Source organism: Saimiri boliviensis, chromosome 1, assembly GCF_048565385.1.
Source record: "Saimiri boliviensis isolate mSaiBol1 chromosome 1, mSaiBol1.pri, whole genome shotgun sequence".
In the NCBI taxonomy this organism is placed as follows: domain Eukaryota; kingdom Metazoa; phylum Chordata; class Mammalia; order Primates; family Cebidae; genus Saimiri; species Saimiri boliviensis.
Genome location: NC_133449.1, coordinates 118,709,801 through 118,729,239, shown reverse-complemented (window position 1 = coordinate 118,729,239; position 19,439 = coordinate 118,709,801). Strand labels below are relative to the sequence as shown.

Genomic DNA, 19,439 nt, shown 5'->3' with positions numbered 1-19,439 from the left:
ACTGGAACCACGAGCATTCTCTGAGCTCAGTGGTGGAAGCCAGACGGGATGTTGATTCAATACCTGACTCCATCCCTCTGCAGACAATGATAATTACTAGTGACTCAAGGCCAGAAATCTGGACTTTGTAGGTTTGATAGTACTTATCACTTATGAGTCTTAATATAGTTTCTTTTTTTTTTTTTTTTTTTTTTTTTTTTTTGAGACAGGGTCTGGCTCAGTTGCCTAGGCTGGAGTGCAATGGTATGATCTTGGCTCACTGTAACCTTGTAACCTCTCCCTCCAAGGGTCAAGCCAATCGTCCACTTTGGCCTCCTGAGCAGCTGGAACTACAGCTGGGTGCCATCATGCCTGGCTAACTTTTATATTTTTTTTTGTAGAGATGGGGTTTTGCCATGTTGCCCAGGTTGGTTTTAAACTCCTGAGTTCAAGCGGTCCACCTGCCTTGGTCTCCCAAAGTGCTGGGATTAGAGGTGTGAGCTACCACACTTGGCCTGGTTTCCAGTTTATAATTCCTTGTGGTTTTCCCTGAACTTAGTATATGTATTTTTTTTTTTAATTCTAAGAAAATTTGTTAGAAAGCCCTCAAACTTGACACACAAAGACTCAGGTGCAGAGACTGAGCATCAGGGAAATCAAAATGGCACGAGTGGTCCTCAGCTCATTCCCTGGAGTTGTCATCTCTGCTTTGGGACTTCTCACTTCTATACTTGACACAGAACAAAGCATTAAAATCCCAGCCTGGCCTATGCCTAATCTTTTGGCTCTTTCCCAAAATATGGCCACAGTAACTGACCATGTCAGATCAGTGGGTCATATGTGGTCTCACAGAAGAAGATGGGTTGCTAAACAATTGTCTGGAAAAATTACCAAGAATATAAAGCCGAGATAATTTGGTCATTATTTGTCAGACTTTCTTGGTCTTGGTAGTCTTTAATAGGGTTCAGGTTGATATTTTAATCCTCTCATCTTTTCCTCTGTGCCAAGTTGTGACCAACTGCCATGTGGTTAGAAATGTATAGTTTATATGTCCTAGAAAAAGGTTCTAATTTGGTTATTTGGTCTAATTTTGACTTTTGAGCACTTGACACCTACCTAGGATAAGCAGTGGGATAAGGAACCAGGGCTGAACTACAGCGTAAGCAGAATGCCTGGCACATAAGAGGTGATCACTTTAGTGTTTGTTGAATGCACAAGTGAGTACATAAACAAGCCATGCACATTTTTCCAGAGATGGCTCTGCTAACTTAACAAATGAGGCTACGAATCAGCCTTATTTATCTATTTAATACACAAAGCCTAGGCCATCCCTGATTACGATTTTTAAAAGTCTGATAAATAAAACAATTTAGCATGTTCTAAATATAGAAGAATAGGGAGCAGAAATTAAGCATTGTTGGGAATCACAACTAGCAAGGTGAAAATCCAGGACAGCACATTTTGTCAGGAACAGATCAAATGTCATTATCTCTCACAAAATCCTGGTGGAAAATGAGGAATCAAAACCACTTCCTTACCGTGACTGTATCACTAGATTGCAACACTGAATTAAAGAGAAGCCTTGAGAAAGACACTATCAGGATCACACAGAATAACATGCTTAAGGTTACGAACCTTAGTGGAAATAAGGCTTCCATAAACATCAACAGAAAAACATGCTTAAGGTTAAGTCTTAGCTGAAATGTGGCTTCCATAAATAACATTAGAAAAACACCTGGCCAGGCATGGTAGCTCATGCTTGCAGTCCTGGGATTTTGGGAGGCTGAGATGGGTGATCACTTGAGCACAGGAGTTCGAGACCAGCCTGGGTAACATGGTGAAACCCTATTGCTACAAAAAATATCAAAAAAATTAGCCAGGTATGTGATGCATGCCTATAGTCCCAGCTGGTTGGGAGGCTGAGGTGGGAAAATTGCTTGAGCCTAGGAAGTCAAGGCTGCAGTGAGCTAAGATTGTCCTTCAACTTGGGTGACAGAGCAAAAACTCTCTCAGCGAAAAAAAAAATCCAATGGCTAACTTTTTTTTCACCCTTTTACTCAATACTAAAAAATGAATAATTCCTTCTGAAGCTAAATTAATTATTTTACAATTTCTGTTGATTCAGTGGAAGGCGGGGGGAGGGCAGGAGAAGGATGCAGGAAGACATTCAGCTTCACCAAGGCATCAACTTGAGTTGTAAAGGGTTCAAGTAATGTGTCAATCAGCGTCCTTGCAGCCAGCAAAAAGAAGGTTTTAATAAAGAGTTTGGAGTTCAGCAATTGTTGGTTGCGCAAACTGAGCAACACTTTCACCCATACCATCGATATTTTGCTCAATGAGGTCCCTCCCTTCCTGAAATATGTCGGCGAGATGGACGTGAGCCACGCCAATGTCCTCACACTCCAGGTCCTGCTCATCCTCTGGAGGGTCACTGACCACGGTGAAGCGAATGCTGGGAAGGCAGAGATCAGAGAAAGTTGCCGTGAAGTGAGAGGAAATCACCACAAAACAAAACTCCCAAAGGGGGTGTTACCACTAGGTATACCGTCTTGAAGTTTCCAATTATCCCAATAAAAAGAAAGGTACGTTAGGTTAGGTAAGTTATTACATGAACTATTAGAATTGTTATAAAACACCCAACCTTCAAATGAACAGTAATCCACTTTCTAAGCACTGATTACCATTTATCTCTACAATCTGAGAAAATTACTAGGCAAAGAGAAGGACCAGACGTTCACTCTATTACATACTGATTATATTTTGACACTTCTACTTTTAAGGCTAAAAGGATGAAGTGAATAAAGACCATGGAGCTTAAATGGTCAGCACTTTCCACAGAAAAGTAACATTTTCTATACAAACACACAACTCTGGAGTTGCTACTACTAAGGCATTTAACCAACTGTATGTGTTCTACAAAACGCAGAGATCATGCTCCGAGGGTAACATTTTGAATCATGTTAGATAAATGTTGTAACTCTGCCCAACAGCTATATCAAATGTTTGCATTACTTCAGCAATCTTTAACTTACAATCATAGCATCCAAGTTTTATTTTACTTGTAGACCTATAATTGTAGGATTCTGATGGAACTGATTTGAATTAGTGGCTTGTGTGGAGGCCAAACGCACTTGGATTGACCAAATGACAGGAATTTACAGTTAAGTACTCTTTTGATATGTCTTGGCAGCATAGCTTAAACCATAGATGCTTGTAAACTTTACCATTTTAAACTTTTCAAAATGTATCCATCCCAAATCAGAAACAAAACAAGAAACATAAAAATCTATGTCTCTGAGAAATCATGCCTTGGAAAACACAAATAAAAGCCTTTCCAAACGCTTATAGGTAAACACAATACATTTAACCAGCTTGCTGAAAGTATTTCACATTGAATTCCTTTACTAAGTCTGTTTTTAGCTAGCAATAGGGTGTGTGTGTGTGTGTGTGTGTGTGTGTGTGTGTGTGTGTTTGAGACAGAGTCTTGCCCTGTCACCCAGGCTGGAGTGCAGTGGCACAATCTTGGCTCATTGCAACCTCTGCCACCTGGTTTCAAGTGATTCTCCTGCCTCAGTCTCCTGAGTAACTGGGATTACAGCCCAGCTAATTTTTGTATTTTTAGTAGAAATGGGTCTTTACTACATTGGCCAGGCTGGTCTCCAACTCCTGACTTCAGGTGATCCGCCCACCTTGGCCTCCCAAAGTACTGAGATTACAGGTGTGAGTCACTGCGCCCAGCCTGCAATAAGTTTTTATTAGAAAACAGAAATTCCTTAGGTCAAAATCAAAGTTAAAAGCTATTCAAAAATAATTACAAAGAGTACAGATCTTGGCCTTCAAGATGGTAAAAAGGACATTTTATAACATGTATAAGATAGAGGAATTAAGATGGAGTGGTTAAAGGCATCCATCCTGGGCTCAAATTCCCGCTTTCTTACTGTTTAGCTGTGTGACCTTAGACAAATTACTTAACCTCTCTCATCTCAGTTTTCTTACGAGCAGAAGTGGGATAACTATACCTATCTTACAGGGCTCTTGTGAGGATCAGATGAGCTGATACAAGTGAACAGTTGCTTGGAACGCAGTAAGCACTGAGTAAACGTTTGCTCTTTTTTTAAATAGTATTTTAAATATAGGTAGAGCTGCTTATGCTTCTACATTTCTAAGGGGAGAGAAAAACCTGGCACGGGAAAAGCTTGTTTCAATTGAAAACTTAGATTCCCAAATTATACGTTGACTATATCATTCAATTAAGTAAGATGAGTGATGATGAGAGAAATTTTCCTAAACTAAATTAGGAAAAGAGAAAGAAAACTGCTTGGAAGAGGAGGAATTAAAAGTAATATATAATACATATTTTATAACACAAGACTTACAGAAAAGACTGAGGCTCTGCAGACTGTAAGAATCATGTTAAGTGTTATCTTCATATAGTGTCTCATATCTGAGGATCATGTCTGTATCACTTTACAAATGCAGTCAATTACCTCCACTGAATATATGAGAATTCTGCGGCAAAAGAAAGCCTTCTAAATGCCAGAGAAATGACTAGAAATTTAAAACTGCAATATTTCTGGCTTTAAATTCTATATAGAGAAAAATGAGATGTCAAAAACAAAATTAAGAAACCAGAAAGTTAAGCTGAAAAGGGAGGAAAAGTACAACTAAAATCATTTAAGGATTAAAATTAATTTTTTAAAAAGAATGAAAAGACACACAACACAAATCTTATATCTTACTTTCAACACTGCCAAAACAAAAAGGCAAAACTTTGTCCCATGCCTGGAAGAGGCTTCCAGTCTAGTCTGAGGCCCTGGCTCTACACATGGGCTTTAATGTCAAGCACTCAGGTGGAAGGAAAAATGGGAAGTGCCATCTGAGCCTCTCCTGCTTCCTCTGCCCACCTCTTTCTCCTGCCACTCTCCATTTTTTAGTGAGACCAGCCTTGCACCACCTCCGCCTGGTCCTGGAACACATCTCTCAATACTCCTTCATGCCTGGAGATCTCTCTGCCCGAAATGATTTTCTCTGAGCTTTGTGACTGGGCTGAGTCCTCTCGGCCTTCATGAACCAGCTTATGTGTCACCTCCTCAGATTCACTGCTGAGGATTCACTGAATTTGATTCAGCTTTCACTGTTATTTTCTATTTTGGCATTTAATCTGTTTGCTTTTCTCTTAGTCTTATTGCAAATGTGATTAGTTTATCTGTCTATTTATTATCATAGTCTGTCTTTCTCAGGGGTGGATCTGATCAATAGAACACTATTCCCAAGAAAAAACTGAAACCAAAAAAGGACCTTAAGTCAGTGTTTAACTATGACTTCAAATAAATACTGTCTGAAGGTGCATTTCAGTATGTTATCTCCCTGTTAAAGTGACATGTGTATATTTGCAAATACAGCATGGGTAGCATGCAAAGGTACTCTATACAATTAATCATACGATGTCTATAACGTTAGACATTTTGGGGAAGATACGTCAAACTATTCTAAGTGTCGCTTTGTAGGTTATCACCAGTATTAAACAGGGTTGCTGTCTGAGGAAATGAATTTTTATAAACGAGGAGCTTCTTTAAGTAATGTGACTCTGAGTAGTTAAAAAAGGTGAGAACGTTCACTGGAATGACAATTGGCTTTTGGCTGTGGAAGAACATACATGTAAGCTCTTCTCTCCCTTAGGAAAATGATACTGTTGAGGGAGAAGAGTCGATGGGGCCATCCTCTCCCATGGCGGTTCCAGCAGTGCACAGCCAGCACACAAACACTCATCTGCGGGAAGGCCTCAATCAGTCACCTGGCACCTGCAACAGTTCTCTGTCTTCCTCAAAAATGACAGGGACATTTGTTTCTTTTGGGGGTGTTTGAGGAAACCACCATGGGAGGGTGGGAGTCATTACAGTTATTGCAGACTTTTCTCTTTTTTTGAGACAGGGTCTTGCTCTGTCACCCAGGCTGGAGTACAGTGGTGCGATCATTGCTCACTGCAAGTTCGAACTCCTGAGCTCAGGTGATCCTTCCTCCTCAGCCTTCACAGTAGCTGGGACTACAGGTGCATGCCACCATGCCTGGCTAATTTTTTTTTTTTATTTTTAGTAGAGATGGGGGTCTCACTAAAAGAGACCAGTTGCTCAGGCTGGGTCTCTAACTCCTTGGTGCAAGGGATCCTCCTACCTTGGTCTCCCAAAGTGCTGGGATTATAGATATGAGCCACTGTACCTGGACTTATTTATTTATTCTTTTCTTTTTCTTTTTTCCCCTACAAACTGAAGGTGGACACACCTGGCCTTTTTTTATTTCTTAAACGATTCTAGTACAAATAAGTGGGTCCTCTGAGGAAAGGCAGGTCTAACACCAAAGCAGAACTTGCTATGAAATTTTTTAAGTAAACACTTTGGGGGTAACAAAATTATTGTCTCCCAATATGTTACAATAAGATCTCACATTTCAGAAACAAAGTGAACCCAGAGGCAGACAAATAGGACTGAACAAGCTACTGAGTCTCAGCCTGGGATGTGTCCATGGAAACTGAGCTCAGTCCTAGACAGCCATGGCTCAGCTTGCTGAGCATAGGGAAGCAGAGGCTGTGGCCAGTGCCACTTATTCCCTGTCACTCATGACCTGGGATAACCCTGGGGGACTGGTGGTTTTTAAAGAGGCCCTGAAAGAAGCTGAAGCAAGTAAAATCTGAGTGATTACCATTCTGGAAAAAGGAGAACCTCAGGCTTAACAGGGTTTTACCACTCCTTCAGAAATAAAAACTGAGATCCAAAGGAATGATGGAGGAGCTAGTGAAAGACTAGTAATAAAGCTACATTATCAGATCCCAAGAGCTAAGAATTCCAGTTCTTTTCTTTAAACAGAAGATAAAATGCTAGTTTGGAAGCTCTTTTGAAAAATATGTCTTTGACATTCACTGTATGGCCCTCTGGAAAGGAGAGAACTTGAGTCTCCTAAGGCAGCAGAGTAAGTGCGGTTTTTGAGGCAATGAGAGGCTGTGTCATCAGTGGGTCATCAGGCGAGGAGAAGCGGGCAATGGCGACGTAAACTGTGTGCTCAGGCCGAGGGAGGACAGCCAGCCAGGGATGCTGGAGAAACCAGCTCACGGGTAACAAGCAGCACAGAGGCAACTCCTCAAACTCTGCAGCAGAAGCTCACATAGACGCACTAACTTTTTAAGATCAGGTTTTTTTTTCTTCTGAAAATGATATACATGTATTTTCTCTACTGAACCAGAATTGCAAGGTATCCTATTTAAATTAGAAAAAAATGCATTCAAAAAATAATGAAATGATGGCTTATTATACAGTGATAGTAAGATACAAATTAGTATGAAAGGCTGATGCACCATTACAAACAATAATATTAATGTCATGGCCAGGTGCGCTCATGCCTGTAACCCCAGAACTTTGGGAGGCCAAGGTGGGCGGATCACCTGAGGTCAGGAGTTCGAGACCAGCCTGGCTAACATAGTAAAACCCCATCTCTACTAAAAATACAAAAATTAGCCAGGCATGGTGGTGCGCACCTGTAATCTCAGCTACTCACAGAAGGCTGAGGCAGGAGAATCTCTTGAACCCAGAAGGCAGAGGCTGCAGTAAGCTGAGATTGTACCACTGCACCCCAGTCTGGGAGACAGAGTGAGACTCCATCTCAAAGAAAAAAAAATTAGTGTCACTACTTACAATGACTGCAATTAACACTCACTGTGCGCTATGTGTCAGGACTGTATTATCTGTGTTACATACATCAGCTCATTTAATCCTTACACCACCCCTCGATGGTGTTATTATTTCCATTTTAAAGTTGAAGAAATAGAGGTGCAAGAAGGTTAGGTAACTTGTTTAAGGTCAGACTGCTAGTAAGCAGGAAGGCAATAATTTATATCCGGGGCATATGCTCCAGAGAATGCCCACCTTTCAACCTGTTACAGTCTTTACAACTACATGAATGGCAATAGGATACTTTATACATGTTGCACAGTCTTTGGTTTTCAAAGTCCTACAGGATCCTTACAATTACTTTGAATAGTAGGCAGGGGCACTATATTTCTAGGAGGAAGAAGATCTACAGAGGTCCCGTACTCATTTGCAGACACAGAGTGAGTCAGAGAAGCCTGATGGTCTGCTTCCTCATCTTGTGCCTGTTATTTTAACCACATCCTGCTACAGAGATCTACTTTATGTAAACCATTAGATAATTTGGACTGCTGAAATGTACCTTCTATTAGGCATCTCTTGTTTCTGTAGTACAGCTTTTAAGATGTCTCTCTTTGCTTGGTTGTTTTCTTTATCCACGTAGATCACTATAGCAAAAGAAAAAAAAAAATCCAAAAAGGAAATCACTCAGGAATAGGCTACATTAGTATCATTCTGTATTTTTAAAAATATCTGTTTTTAAAGACACAAGTCATGCCACCTCACTTGTATGCCTGGGAAAAGAAAACAGCGCCAGAAACCAGAATCAAATCTGAATAGTCATGTGATCTAATGTCATGTCACTGGCAGGTTTATGCGCACACTGTCAGAAAAGATACAAGCAACATCTAAGAGTGCCACATCACTGTCACTGCCTGTTAATGGCACTGGCAGTCATGACAGTAAAAGCCAATGGTCTTTATTGCTTTGTATTTGAGGGATTTACTGCAGTTTCTTTCACCCAAGAAGCAAGTGATAATGATAATCTATGGCAGAGTGCTTGTCCTCCCTGACAGCCTCAGTAATTTAATCCTTCTCTCCTGCCACAACATGCAATAAAAGAGGCGTCTAGTGTATTGGGTTGAGGAAATCCACAGGCTGATGCCTGCTGGGTAGGGGTATGGGAGAGAAACGTGTATGGAGAGAAAGGCTTTTCAGGGTGTGAGGTTCGTCTTTAGTTTTAAAGGCACATGCTGGCATTCAGGAATGTGGGCAGACTTCACTTGGCTGAAGCATGAGTTTAGTTAACTGACCTCAAGTCTCACCAGAAAGAAGATGGTAAACACTTGACATCGTAAAGTAAGCGTCTACACTCCGGGAAAACGGCATCTTAATGTGCGAACACTACAATTTTCATCCTGATTATTTTTTCTCAGTTCGGCAGTTTCAGCCATGCATTAGCTTCTGAAGACATTTCTTTTTCATATGCCATTTTGGATGTAAAGGCTCCCCTGTGACCAAATCTCAACTTAGAGATTATCCCTGGTCAAAAGCACACAAAGGGTGAAAGATATCATGATCATTTTAAAGCCAGTTCTCCTTAGGCTCTGCCAGGAACAAACATCTTTTGTGTTGAAAATGTTTCCCTGAACAATTTTAGCTCAATTTCCAAATTATGATGCTATCAACTCATTTGTTTGGTTCACTTGAGCAAATATTAACTGAGGGCCAAAGGCACTGAGTAGGCACATGGAGTGAGAGACATAAAGGTATCGGTATAGGGGTGGGTGAGTGGTTTAAGAGAAGAATCATCGAAGACATAATAACCAAGTTAATAATCAACTCTGGATAACCAAAGTCAAACACCAGCTTCTAGCTTACTGCTCTTTGCATGATGTCATATTAGTAAATGTGGCTAGTTACATAGGTTACTGAAGTTTATAGAAATCAATACAGATTCAAAGGTTCAGAGTATTTTGTTTTATTTATCAATGCCAAAAAGTCATGCTAACAGATCACTGGAAGACAGTACTTCATTTTTTAGAGGCTGCCAGTACACAATGGTAGAGGGGAATTTTTTTTCCAAATGGATTTTTTTTCCTGTTAATTTCAAGATGTGGTATACTATATTCTTTTGGACTTCAGAGTTCTATAGCTTTTATGTCATACTGGCTTATACTGTTTGAAGACAAGGGTAATCTCAGTGGTTTAAAAAAAACACTGAATTTTAAACACCAGCATCCAAATCAAGGGTCTTCCAGTTAAACCTAGACCAGTTTTGATAAATTTCAATGGCTTAAAACATTTTTTTATTGTGGCAGAATATATACAACATAAAACTTACCATCTTAAATTAACATTTAAGTGTTCAGTTTAACAGCATTAAGTACTCACACATTGTGGTACAACCATCACCACTATCCATTTCCAGAACTTCTTCATCTTCCCAGACTGAAACTCTATATACACTAATCAATAACTCTCCATTCTTCATTCCTCCCAGCCCCTGGTAACCACCATTCACTTTTTGTCTGTATGAATTTGACTACCTGAGGTACGTCATGTAAATGGAATCATATGGTATTTGTCCTTTTGTGTCCGGTTTATTTCATTTAGCATTGGTGTTTTCAAGGTTCACAGATGTTGTCACATACTTCAAATTTCATTCCTTAAGGCTGTATAATATTTCATCATATGTATAAACCACACTTTGTTTATCTACTTATCCTGTGACAGACATTTGGATTGTTTCCACCTTTGACTATTATGGATAATGCTGCTCTAAATATGGGCATACAAATATCTGAGTCCTTGATTTCAGTTCTTTTTGGTATATACCCAGAAGTGAAATTGCTAGACTGTATGGTCACTCTAAATTTACATTTTTTTTTTTTTTAACGAGATAGCGGTCTTGCTCTGTTACCCAGGCTGGAATGCAGTGGTGTGATGACAGCTCACTGCAGCCTTGAACTCCCAGGCTCAAGCGATCCTTCCACCTTAGCCCTTAGCCTCACCCTGATAGCTGGGACTGCAGGTATGTACCACCATGCCCATCTAATTTTTATTTTTTGCAGAGATGGAGTCTCACTATGTTGCCTAAGCTAATCTTGAACTCCTGGCCTCAAGTGATCCTATACTCTTGGCTTCCCAAAGTGCTGGAATTACAGGACTAAGACACCATGACTGGCCTAATTTTTTTTTTTTTTTTTTTTTAACATTTTTACCATTGAAATTGGTTTTAAAAAATGGTGCTGTGGGGGATTCCCTGTGCTTTTGCTTTATCCAGTTGGCCAGCATACTATAGTTCCTATTCTCTTAACAAAGATAAAAATTATTGCCAATATTTACTGGGTAACATTAACATGCTGCGTACTATACTCAATACTTTTACTGTAATCATGTAGGTTAAGAACCAAGTTGACCCACATTTTACAGACGATTACATGGATCCAGAGAAGGTTAGGAGTTTGCCCAAGACCACCTAGTTAGAAAGCAGCAGAGCCAGAATTTGAATCCAGCAATGTCAGCCTCAAGAGTCTGCTCTCTTAATTTCCATGCTACATGACCTCTCCTTCTTTCACATGAGGCCAAAGTTTTCCTGTTTAAGCTGTAGTCATTTTGTTAGCACAAAGCTGGAATGTAAGAGAATGTTCCATAACAGTATCAAGGGAAGTCACTTCACTTTGTCTTGTTTCATAAAGGAATATTGCTTAAATATACCTAGTCTAGGTGTGTCAAATCATTATCTGTTGGCATAAAACTTTTAAAATTTCTTTCTGAAAATACTCCAGAGCTACTTAGCAATAGGCTTAGTTCTCCAAAGGCGTACCAAGTTGGAACTATGTAAGGCTCTCCTGCTTCTACAAACTAGGCCTATATTGGGCATTTTATCTAGCCCAGTGGTTCTCAGTCTCTATTGTGTACCACAGCCTCTTAAAAGGCTTGTTAAAATGCAGATTACTGAGTTGTATTCCCAGAGTTTCTGGTTCAGCAGGTCTGGGTTAGGGCCTGAGAATTTGCAATTCTAATGCGTTTCCAGCTGCTGTTGCTGCTGGTGGTGAGGATTCTACACATTGAGAAGCATTGTTTGGCCCAACATTGATTTGCCACATGTTTAAATGAGATCAGGAGCTAGTGAACACTTTTGTGTTGAATACTGTGGGAAACAGAAACACTTTGGCCACCTCTGATTATGTCTTGATATCCTATGACTACCATGATTCATTTGGTGTTCTAAAACTCTAGATGGTTAAAAAAACTTACGATTTCAAAACTTGAAATACATCCTATAAAAAGTGACTCTGGTAATTATTAAAAGTATCATAACTCTCCAAAAGTTAAGGTATTTACCTTTCTTTCCCCTCAGAAACCACATTTGTTTAGGACTTGCATGATTTTGACATACCCTTACTAAAAGCATATGTCTCAAAAGGATACAATTGAGTAGTCCAAATACTTTAGTTGATCTTCAGTCATCTACCATTAAAAACATATCCTTTACTTCTGCAAGTTGGATATATCCTTATATTCTGTATCAATATCATACGGCAGAAGTAAGAAATGCAGATGGCTTAATTATAAGGAGTCGATAACCTTGAATCTCAGATAATGTTTGTATTAAAGAGTTATCGGCCGGGCGCGGTGGCTCAAGCCTGTAATCCCAGCACTTTGGGAGGCCGAGGCGGGTAGATCACAAGGTCGAGAGATCGAGACCAACCTGGTCAACATGGTGAAACCCCGTCTCTACTAAAAATACAAAAAATTAGCTGGGCATGGTGGCGCGTGCCTATAATCCCAGCTACTCAGGAGGCTGAGGCAGGAGAATTGCCTGAACCCAGGAGGCGGAGGTTGCGGTGAGCCGAGATCGTGCCATTGCACTCCAGCCTGGGTAACAAGAGTGAAACTCCGTCTCAAAAAAAAAAAAAAAAAAAAGTTATCATCCCTGTAACCCTTATCTTTGCCAAATTTCTCCTCCTATTAGTCATAAAATCTGATGTTTTACATTGTCTTCATCAAAAGTTTGAATTAAACTTTAATTGTGCCAAAAGACAGACTGTTCCATCCCCAGAGGCTAAGGGTCCAGACCTGTATAAGTCTCATAAAAACTTTGGATGATTTCATTAATCTTTTTCTTCCAACTGTCAATTCCCTTGTAGGCTTTATTCGACCCAGACAACATTCTTCAGACATACCATTAATCTTATTTTTTCCCAAACTATTTTCTTGCTTTCTCAGCATTCTCTGAGTAAAATTTTCAGGCTCAATAAAATACAAATGTTTTGTTCTTGCTACCACTGTCTAGCAAGTAAATTCAATTTTAGTTTTTCAGTGTTGGTATTCCTAAGAAGATATATATCTTCTTAGTAATCTATATATAGAGATATATATCTTCTTTTGGTATGTGTATATACATAAACATACTAAAGACTCAAAGAGATCCCCCTGCAGTGGAGATACATATATATATATATATATATATATCTTCTTAGGAATATCAATATTGGTATCTATCTATCTATTTATTTTTTAAGACAGTCTTGCTCTGTCACCCAGGCTGGAGTGCAATGGCACGATCTCAGCTCACTGCAACCTCTGCCTTCCAGGTTCAAGCAATTCTCCTACCTCAGCCTCCTGAGTAGCTGGGATTACAGGCGCCTGACACTACGTCTGGCTAATTTTTGTATTTTTAGTACAGACGGGTTTCACCATGTTGGTCAGGCTGGTCTCAAACTTCTGATCTCTTGATCCACCTGCCTTGGCCTCCCAAAGTGCTGGGATTACAGGCATGAGCCACCCTGTCCAGCCAATTTTTGTATTTTTAGTAGAGACAGGGTTCCACTGTGTTGGCCAGGGTGATCTTGAACTCCTGACTTTGTGATCCACTTACTTTGGCCTCCCAAAGTACTGGGATTACAGGTGTGAGCCACTGTGCCTGGCCAGAAGATACATATATATTTTTTGTGTAGGTTACAATGGTTTACCTACCTACCTTTATTACCTCTTAATAAAGACTGAATTCAATTATGAATAATCTAGGGGATCACTAGTCTACATCTTTCATTTTATATACCTAATCTGGGCCTGAACATACAATTCTCTTTTGTACAGTTTCCAGTTACAATGTAAGGTAAAATCATTGCTAGGTTTAGCTAACCTCTCTATGGCATGGTGTTCAAACAGAAGACAGCATGTACTAATTGTCCTCTAAATTTTCCATTTGAAGTCAGTTTGAAAATAAAATTACTTTCATTAATATTTAATGAGATTTGGAAGATGTAAGGCTACATTATATTGACCTTCTGTATCAGGTAACAAGTGAATGGTAAATCATTACAATAATTACAGGAGATAGTTACTTACTAATCAAAGACTCAAAGAGATTCCCCTGCAATGGAGATGCAAATATAATAATTTTATAATAAACATTTTCATTATGTCACACTTAAATGAAAAATAAAAATAAAATCTTCAACAAGGTCAATATTAATTATTTCTCAAATTTGCTGATGACCTAGGACCTCATTTTTTCAGATATAATAGATATAAAACAGCATTAGTTTGCTTCTAAGCACAGAGGACATTTCTTTCCCCTCCTTCCAGAAAAATCACCTTAAAATTATTGAATCTTGAAAATTCTACATAGTCCAATCTCATTAGATAGGAAAAGAAGCTAAAAACGGTATAGTAAACATTTCCACTGAATTAATTTCTAATAGATTGTGGTTTTCTTGCTGCTATCAAATGATTAATTCATTAGAAACATAGGCGACTCTTAAAATATCAATTAAACAATAAAATATCCTGCAGTAAAGGGACAAAACAAACCAAAATGCACAACCAGGCTGGGCATGGTTGCTCACAACTGTAATACCAGCACTTTGAGAGTCTGAGGCAAGCGGAACACTTGAGGTCAGAAGTTCAAGACCAGCCTTGGCAACATGGCAAAATCCCATCTCTATCAAAAATACAAAAATTAGCTGGGTGTGGTTGTGCACCTCTGTAATCCCAGCTACTTGGTAGGCTGCCATGAGAGGATCACTTAAACCCAGAAGGTGGAGGTTGCAGTGAGCCAAGATCGTGCCACTACACTGCAGCCTGGGCAACACAGCCAGATCCACCCCCCACCCCCCCCCCCCACACACAAGCCAAACTAACAAAAAAACCCTAAACAGACCTAGAGGTAACCATGTGAGAATGTACAAATTTGGGCCATTTGCACATATATCACAGTTTGGTCTAAAGAAAGATTTGCATCGTTCCTTAAGCAAATGGAAACATCTGTTCTTCGACATGGCCAAGTTTCTCAATGTACAATTAATCTCTACAATTTTGTTGCTAGTCCAACCAAATATTCTATTGCTCACCTTTACAAAGAATAATACAAAAACCAAAGAATTTTCACTTTTCTTGGATTATCTTTATTAAAATTAGTTGCCTGAATAGCTATTTCATTATTAATAATACTTTGATATGGTTTTCTTTTTTGGTTCTCTGCAATTGAGGATCTCCAGGAAGCCTGAGAAAATACTTTTGGAAATTTTTTTTTATATCAAGTGCATGAAATGAAGGAGGAATCAGATTCTTGTCATGACCACACTACTTATTTCCCATGTGATTTCTTAACACACCTGTTATTGTAGAAGTTAAGCTGGAGTAGATCTTAGAAAGCACCTTACTCTTCAAATAAGAAAACAAGGAATCATGGAATTTAAACATCTTGCCTTAGTTCACATAATAGTAAAAACTGTGGATAAAGGGAGGGCTAGATCACTAGGCCAGGTCTCTGGATACTGAAGATTACAGTCTTGAGGAATGAACATATTTCTAAAAATGCTAGATGAAAAAAATAAAAAAAGGTAGCTATGAGGATTTGTAATCCTGCTGATACGACAGCATGATTATACATGTTGATTAAAATGCAATTTGTAAGATTAGTGAGAAAAAAATAGTAGTGATGAACTAGCATGAGATGGCCTATTTTGCTAAAGATGACACAACACTCCACTTTTATGATTTGTTTTAATGTAGTGCTTTAGAACTTACTCAGCTGTTTTAACTTAGGGTCATGGTAGCCTGATATTCTTTTTTATTCCTCTCCAATTATATACTAACAATCTCACAATAAAGTTGATTTATCGAAGAATTTATAGGGTGTCTATTGGGTCTGTGCTGGTCCAGTAAATTTACATGTTAACTGGGTGCTAGATCAAGCCCTAAGAGAGAAAATCTGCCTGCTGCTATGAATGGGTGTGTGTGCTATATGATGAAAGGCAGTAAGAACTTATGCTTCACTCAATTAAAATCCTGAACATCTAGACACGAAGAGAGATATATACATGTATTGTAAAAACATCCATGTGATGACATTGATCAGAACGGTAGGCAAAAAAATAGGCCATTTAAAGCTATGAATCATATGATTAAAAAACTACTTGTTTGGAAGACATTTCTTTGAAGTATCATATTTTTAGTTCAATTCCTAATTATAGATCTAGCTGACATTTTTCTATTGAACTATTATATACCAGGACCATCTTAGAAATATGTTTTCACATGTTTTGTTTTCTCTTAACTTTGGTATTTCTTCAACTTTTTTTTTTTTTTTTGAGACAGGGTCTCGCTTTGTCACTCAAATAAGAGTGCAGTGGCAAGATCACAGCTCACTGCAGGCTCACCCTCCCAGGCTCAAGCAATCCTCCTGCCTCAGCCTCCTGAGTAGCTGGGACTACAGGCATGCAACACCTTGCCCGGCTAATTTTTGTATTTTTTTGTGTGTGTAGAGACGAGGTTTCGCCTTGTAGCCCAGGCTGGTCTGGAACTCCAGAGCTCAAGCGATCCATCTGCCTTGGTCTCCCAAAGTGCTAGATTACAGGTATGAGCCACTGTGCCTAGCCCAACTTTATTTTCTTAATCTTTATGTTACTGGTTTGACTTTTATTAATCAATTCTGACAAGACTTCCATGAGTTTATGTGAACATTAGAGAAATAAACTCTCTCTTTTCTTTCCAGTTCTTTCATAAATAAAAAAGACAAACATAAAAGTCTATATTACAAATAAATCATACATACCATTGCTATAGTTATAGTAGACCCACTGCCCACTCTTGGGTTTTGGAAGTGACACGGGTGTCTCTTCAGCAGGAAGATTGTAGAATCGGCACTCAATGAACAGCCGTTGAATAGTGTCATCCATGGTTACTTGAGAATCATTAAGACTTAGAGCTATGATCTCAATCCGAATTTTTTCTGATGGCTGTTTAAAGAGCAAAGACAAAAAAAAAAAAACCAACAAAAAATAAAATAATAGAACAAAAAGATCCACTATTATTTTCCACTATCAATTTTAAATAAAACACGAAGGCCAATGGGCTTCTTTTCTTGAATGCAATGTACACTACTATATGTTACACATGATAGATTATTCACGACAGAGAGAGAGAGAATGAGATTCTAATGCCCCAGGGTTTGAAGTTAACAGTGTCATGGCAATAGTCTCCTGATTTACATTTGAGGCTATAAATACCCCACTAGTAGTCTATCAGGAGCGAAGATTATGAGATCTTCATCTCCAATTGCTTTCAGAATGACAGGTATCAGTTGGCCTTGTTTCAAACTATGTAACGAAGTACATGTTTATCACTGCTTTTACTTAATCTACAATACCTGAGAAAGTTTCAGTTATTCAGAGATCAAAGCCTGTTGAACACCTTATAGGTATTATGCTAATATATGTAGCTATATGAATCAGTAGTAACTAGAGCAGAAACTACAGTTCATTCTCTCCTAGTCTGCCATAATGTATTTTGTTCAATAAATAACACATTTTCAAGCAAAAGAAACAGAATTTTATGTCTAATTTAACACATATTTTCTCATAATTTATTTTTAATTTTTACAGAACGAACAACTAAAGTGGTGTTTAATTTTCACTTCAATCTTTGCTTAATAGATTTTGGTGTCATAGACATTATCATGGGAATTATAAATGCTTCCTTGAGTAATGATTTCAAATAATTAATGGACTAGGATTTAAAAACTGTATCACACCAAGATAACACCTCAGTTAATCTGTTTCTTACAATTTAAAGTTTGTCCTTTAGTATCAAAATCCTTCTTTACTAAAATTCAGAGACATGCTATAAATTATATAACTTCAAATAATAATTAGAAAAACCTGAAAATAAGTCCTGTTTATATGACCAGTTTTTAGGAATTCATTGTTAAATGTAAATCAGCGTGTAAATTCACCATAGTGGTTACTTAGATATTTCAAAGCATATAATATAATTAATCAAATTGAAAAGCATAAGTATCCTATTGTAAAAATATTCCCATAAAGAACAATTTCCATTGCTGTCAAACCCCCTCAATATTTGATGAAGTAATTTTACCCCCTTCTTTCAAAAGACATTTTCTTTTATTATGTATTCTAAGACACTTTAACTAAAAACCCAAATCTGAATATTTCAATAAGGTTATTTTATTATTCAGTAGATTCATGGAAATTTTACTAGGATGACAGAGAAAATTCCACACCATTCTGTCTCCACTAATACAGGTACAAGGCTGCAGCTGGCAATATTACTAGGATTAGCATAGTATGATGAAATATTTAAAGGAAAATTTTTTCTAAAACCTAATAAATCAAATGACTGCCAAATGTCATTAAAGTGATGGTCTTTGACTTGAATATGCTTTTCATATTCAAATTTGAAAAGAAAGAGATGAAAGCCTGGAAAGGTTACTCGGTTTCAACTAATAACCTCAAGCCCTCTCCGTTCACGTGCATAAAAAATGAAGTTCGCTCTATTGTCTAATCTCACTTCAGAAAACCCCTTCTCTCTGCTCACTGAAGACTACATGGTAAAGAAAATATTTTAAATGATATTTTTTTTCCTTAAAATGTATTGCAGTTGTGAAAATACTGTAATACATACATTTTATAATTCTGGTCCAAGTGTAGCATGATGTATAATTAAGTCTTCTACATAAGTTGGAATTTGACAAACTTAGAATTATTATAGCAATAACATCTTATAAAACATTTATGTTTCTGCACAAAAGGATTAAAGGAAAACAGCTATAAAAAGAAAACAGTGGTATACAGACTTATTTCTTCTCTGTGAAAACAGGACTTTAAAATTGTTTATCACAGAACCTAATGAAGAAGTAAATGAACTTGTAAATAGCAGGGGAATCAAATTTATTTAAATGGTTATTTTATTAATAATATATTAGCTATACAATCCCCATATGAAAACCTGCATTATTGTAGGAACCAATTTAGACTGTCAAATAAGACTACATGCAACTCTTTAAAGTTTAAAATGTAATCGTAGACAAAAGTAGTCACTTGGATCATAGCCAAAATACAAAAACAAAATAACAAAACCGAACCAGCAAAAACAACAAAAAAGAAAGCTTCCTGTATTATCCAAAAATAAAATAACTTTAAAATTCTTTTTATGATGTCTATTTTACTTCTGGTCCATTATTTTCAGTTTTTATTTTTTGGGTATCTCTACACTACTGCTATTTTCTATCAAATGTCCTTTTTAATTCTCTGACCAATACACCTGGCACAAATGATCAGTTATTGCTCTTCATTTAACGCGACATGAATCAACTTGAAATCAATCCTAAAACGGGTAAGTTTTAAGCAGCTTTTATCTAAGGAAGCAAGCTCTAAAGAAAGATGTTTCCCAACATAAATTTTGACTAATGATGCTAGACAATTGGTTGTGTTGAAGCCCCTCTGATTCAACTAGATTTTGTATAAAGATTAAGAAGCACGTTAAATGCAAAATAGACAACTTCATGTCAAC

General features: G+C 37.9%; 1 protein-coding gene across 4 annotated transcripts in view; it reads right to left on the bottom strand.

Moving 5' to 3' along the window:
• RPGRIP1L (RPGRIP1 like) overlaps window positions 1-19,439 on the bottom strand; it is a 101,950-nt gene that overhangs the window by 3,616 nt on the left and 78,895 nt on the right. For 2 of the 4 annotated variants that reach the window (XM_003937273.4, XM_074402855.1), the window contains exons 23-25: window positions 16,684-16,867; window positions 8,197-8,281; window positions 2,298-2,431 (exon numbers count right to left, since the gene is read on the bottom strand). In XM_003937273.4, coding sequence (XP_003937322.1) covers window positions 2,298-2,431; window positions 8,197-8,281; window positions 16,684-16,867 — 403 coding nt within the window. Of the gene's footprint in view, window positions 1-2,297; window positions 2,432-8,196; window positions 8,282-8,926; window positions 9,156-16,683; window positions 16,868-19,439 lie in introns of those variants that run through there. The other 2 variants (XR_012518480.1, XM_074402864.1) reach the window with 2 other exon arrangements.